Source organism: Bipolaris zeicola (genome assembly GCF_000523435.1).
Source record: "Bipolaris zeicola 26-R-13 unplaced genomic scaffold scaffold_611, whole genome shotgun sequence".
NCBI lineage: Eukaryota > Fungi > Ascomycota > Dothideomycetes > Pleosporales > Pleosporaceae > Bipolaris > Bipolaris zeicola.
The window spans coordinates 219-3,387 of record NW_006912660.1 but is presented as its reverse complement, the minus strand read 5'-3'; the positions used below and the strand labels follow the sequence as shown (position 1 = coordinate 3,387).

Here is a 3,169-nt window from a genome sequence, read left to right as displayed (position 1 = left end):
CGTCGGCACTCGCCTGCGGCGAGTGTCAGCGTAGCTGACTTAGCTTAATAAGCTAAGCCTTGGCACGGATAACGGATTCGGGCGCTGCGTGGGCTAGCGCCTATTATGTCATCAGTAACTTGAGAAAATGTTCACGATATCATCACTGCCCAGCGCCCGCGACGCATCACAGCATCCCCTCACCCACCTGCTGCCATTTCCAATTCCCCCTGTGCCGGCCCTCCCATATACATAGGGAGCTTCTACTTGGACCTCGACGCACACTTTCGTCATGGCTACCCCGCTGCAGCTCAGCAACCCGGCGCAGGAACAGGCTGTCGCTGATATCCTCTCGCGGCCTCGCGCAGCCAATACCGGCCCATTCGCACAATTCCTCAACGTATACGATACCTTTCAAGAACGGAGAGAGGCATTGGGCCTCAGCAACCCCGGCACAGTGGAAAACATTGCCCGCGAGGTCCAGCGCGATGTCTTTTTGAACAATTCCAGCTTTTCGGGCCTGCGCGCCGAACTCACAAAGGCATTCAGCGCTGCCCCGCTCTTCCAGGTTGCCCACTCGTTGTCTATGGGGTCGCAGGTCATGCCCCCATACTCATACATGGTTCTTTACGGATCACCTAGGGTGCGTCGCTCGCTTGCTGGGCTGTTTTTAGCATGCTGACATTTTGCAGGTATTCATGCAAGGAAACATTGACAATGAACTCGCCTTCTCCGGCCGCTTCAACTGGCGCTGGACGTCAGCATTCGTTTCCAAGGCCGCTGTCCAACTCACTTCTCAGGGCAACATGGTCTCGCTTGAGAACGACTACACGGGCGCCGATTTTTCCGCTTCCCTCAAAGCCGTCAACCCCTCGATACTTGATGGTGGTGTTACCGGTATGCTCATGGGGAGCTACCTTCAGTCCATTACCTCAAGACTCGCACTCGGCATTGACGCTTTCTGGACACGCCCCGCCATGGCATACCCACCAGAACTCAATGTTTCGTATGCAGCGCGCTACAGGACTGAAGACTGGATGGCCTGTGGCCAGATTATCCCTGACCGTGGTGTATTGGAAGCCTCATACTGGCGCAAGCTCACAGACAAGGTCGAGACGGGTATCAACTGCAACTTGGCGTTTGCTGGTATTGGCCCTGGAGGTCCCATGGCTGGCCCACAGAAGGAGGGAAATGTCACAATCGGTGCCAAATACGACTTCCGTCAGTCTTCATTCAGGGCGCAGATCGACAACCAAGGCAAGGTAGCTTGTCTGCTGGAGAAGATGATTGCGCCACCAATTCGCGTGACCTTTTCAGGCGAGATCGACCACAAGCAGGTACGTCATTAAAAAAATTCAAGTTTCAATGAGCAATGCTAACAAGCCGCAGAATGCTGCCAAGCTCGGTTTGGCCGTCGCGATAGAAGCAGCCGACGAGGCTGTCATGGAGCAGCAAGAACAACAGGGTGCCGCAATGTCAGCCGGTGCGATTCCCTTTTAAACGCCTCTCCACTCACACCCATGTATCGACTATAATACCATGACTCTTCTCTTTGCTGTATTATCACCTTTCTTGGAGCGAGCGCAGTCTGGGTAGAACCTCTACCCCACCATCTGCGGATTGGTTACGGTACTGCATGCGCGCCGATAGAGTGAATGTTTTTTGCTACAGCATCTTACGAATGTAAAACGGCGCAATGTTCACATGGAATGGGCTACGAGCGCTTGGTAGACCGGACCATGGCGGTTTATGTTGTACGCCAGATGATTTCGGAAATCGAGGTGAATGTATTTGTAAGTATAGTGGCCGTGGGGCACCCAAAAAACGAAAATCAAAAATACTGTAAGCAGCTACACTCTTCACACTTGGGTTTAATGGCAGCCATTCGTGTGTGACGCAATAAATTATCGTGGAGTCGAGAAATATAATACAGATCGTTAACGGCTGGGAAAAAGAATTGCCGGTTTCCGCTACATGTACATGATCATTCCCGTCCTATGCACTAATCCCACTATCGTAACAAGCCAAGTAAGAAACCGTCGGCGCTTGTGTCCGGTGAGAGCCCATCTGTCGGAAGTGCGACAAATGAGGGGAGATGACAATTGTTTTTATTTTACTGGTTTTACAAAGCCGGCTTTGCGCCCTGCGGTTGGCCTGGAAGTGGCGCACCGGGAGCCATGAACTATTAAGAAAAAGTTAGCATATCAAGATATGTGGTTGATAGGACGCAAGCAATATGTTGGCCGAGAAGAAGAACTGCCTCTTTCAACAAACAAAAAAACGTACCTCGTTCTGCGCGCGCTGTGCTTGCAACTCAGCCCTCTCCTGCTCAACAATCATCTGCTCCTCGCTGTACGCCAAAGCCCACGGCACACCCAACAACAGCGCACTGGTGCTCACGACCCACAGCGTCTTGCCGCCCATACTCAGGCCGCTCTTGAACCACGACGAGATTGTGCTTGCTTTTGACGAGACGGAGCGCCGTGTGCTGGCGGGAATCATATCTTGCAGCGCTGAAAGGCGCTCGAAAAATGTCTCATCGGGCTGCACCGAGTGGACGGACGAAGTATCGGAATCTGCGGTTTTGCCATGGTTAGCAATTGCTGCGAGTGGGTGCGAAGTGGGTAAACTGGGTTTGTGAAGAGGCAGGATTGTGGTGTCGTACCCGAGTCCGTGTCCCAGTCCTCGTCGTCAACGGGACCTTCCTGCTCGCGCATAAACTCCTCGTCGGTGACTTCTGTAAGCTGAACCATTGTGACGGAGTTGTATGTGTTTAATTGGTGAGATAAAGAGTAGAAGGTGGCGGTTGGATAGAGGCGGGGGTGGAGTTGGCGATGGGTGGTGGTGTCGGGCCTCGAGCTTTGTCGCTTGTGACGATGATTGCGATGATGAACTTTTAGTGCACGGACCACATATACTTGCGCTAGACGGGGGGCGGGGCGGGGGTCTACCGAACAACTTCAACCATGGAGTCGGGTGGTGACGACTTTCCACTCATACTAGTTCATGCGGTTTAAGTCTGCATGCTAAGCATTGTGTTAAAATAGGCCGTTTGTATACGTGCAGAGAGTTTCCCTGCGTGCGGAACAACCATGCGGCTCCTAGTCTACCGTCGTTGTAACAGGTAGCTAGTGACGACTATACCTTCGGCACGCGACATCCAATATAACCTTATAGATCATTTCCAGCA

At 52.6% G+C, this 3,169-nt stretch overlaps 2 protein-coding genes across 2 annotated transcripts; one reads left to right on the top strand and one right to left on the bottom strand.

The window, feature by feature from the left end:
- Nucleotides 1-271: 271 nt before the first annotated feature.
- Nucleotides 272-1,479, top strand: COCCADRAFT_10448 (uncharacterized protein; the record flags this gene model as incomplete). The annotated part of the gene is made up of 3 exons (XM_007720742.1): nt 272-622; nt 672-1,316; nt 1,369-1,479. 3 exons carry the CDS (start codon nt 272-274, stop codon nt 1,477-1,479), a joined length of 1,107 nt encoding a protein of 368 aa, XP_007718932.1.
- Nucleotides 1,480-2,101: 622 nt separating this feature from the next.
- Nucleotides 2,102-2,732, bottom strand: COCCADRAFT_31532 (uncharacterized protein; the record flags this gene model as incomplete). The annotated part of the gene is made up of 3 exons (XM_007720741.1): nt 2,102-2,161; nt 2,266-2,582; nt 2,645-2,732. 3 exons carry the CDS (start codon nt 2,730-2,732, stop codon nt 2,102-2,104), a joined length of 465 nt encoding a protein of 154 aa, XP_007718931.1.
- Nucleotides 2,733-3,169: the final 437 nt, after the last annotated feature.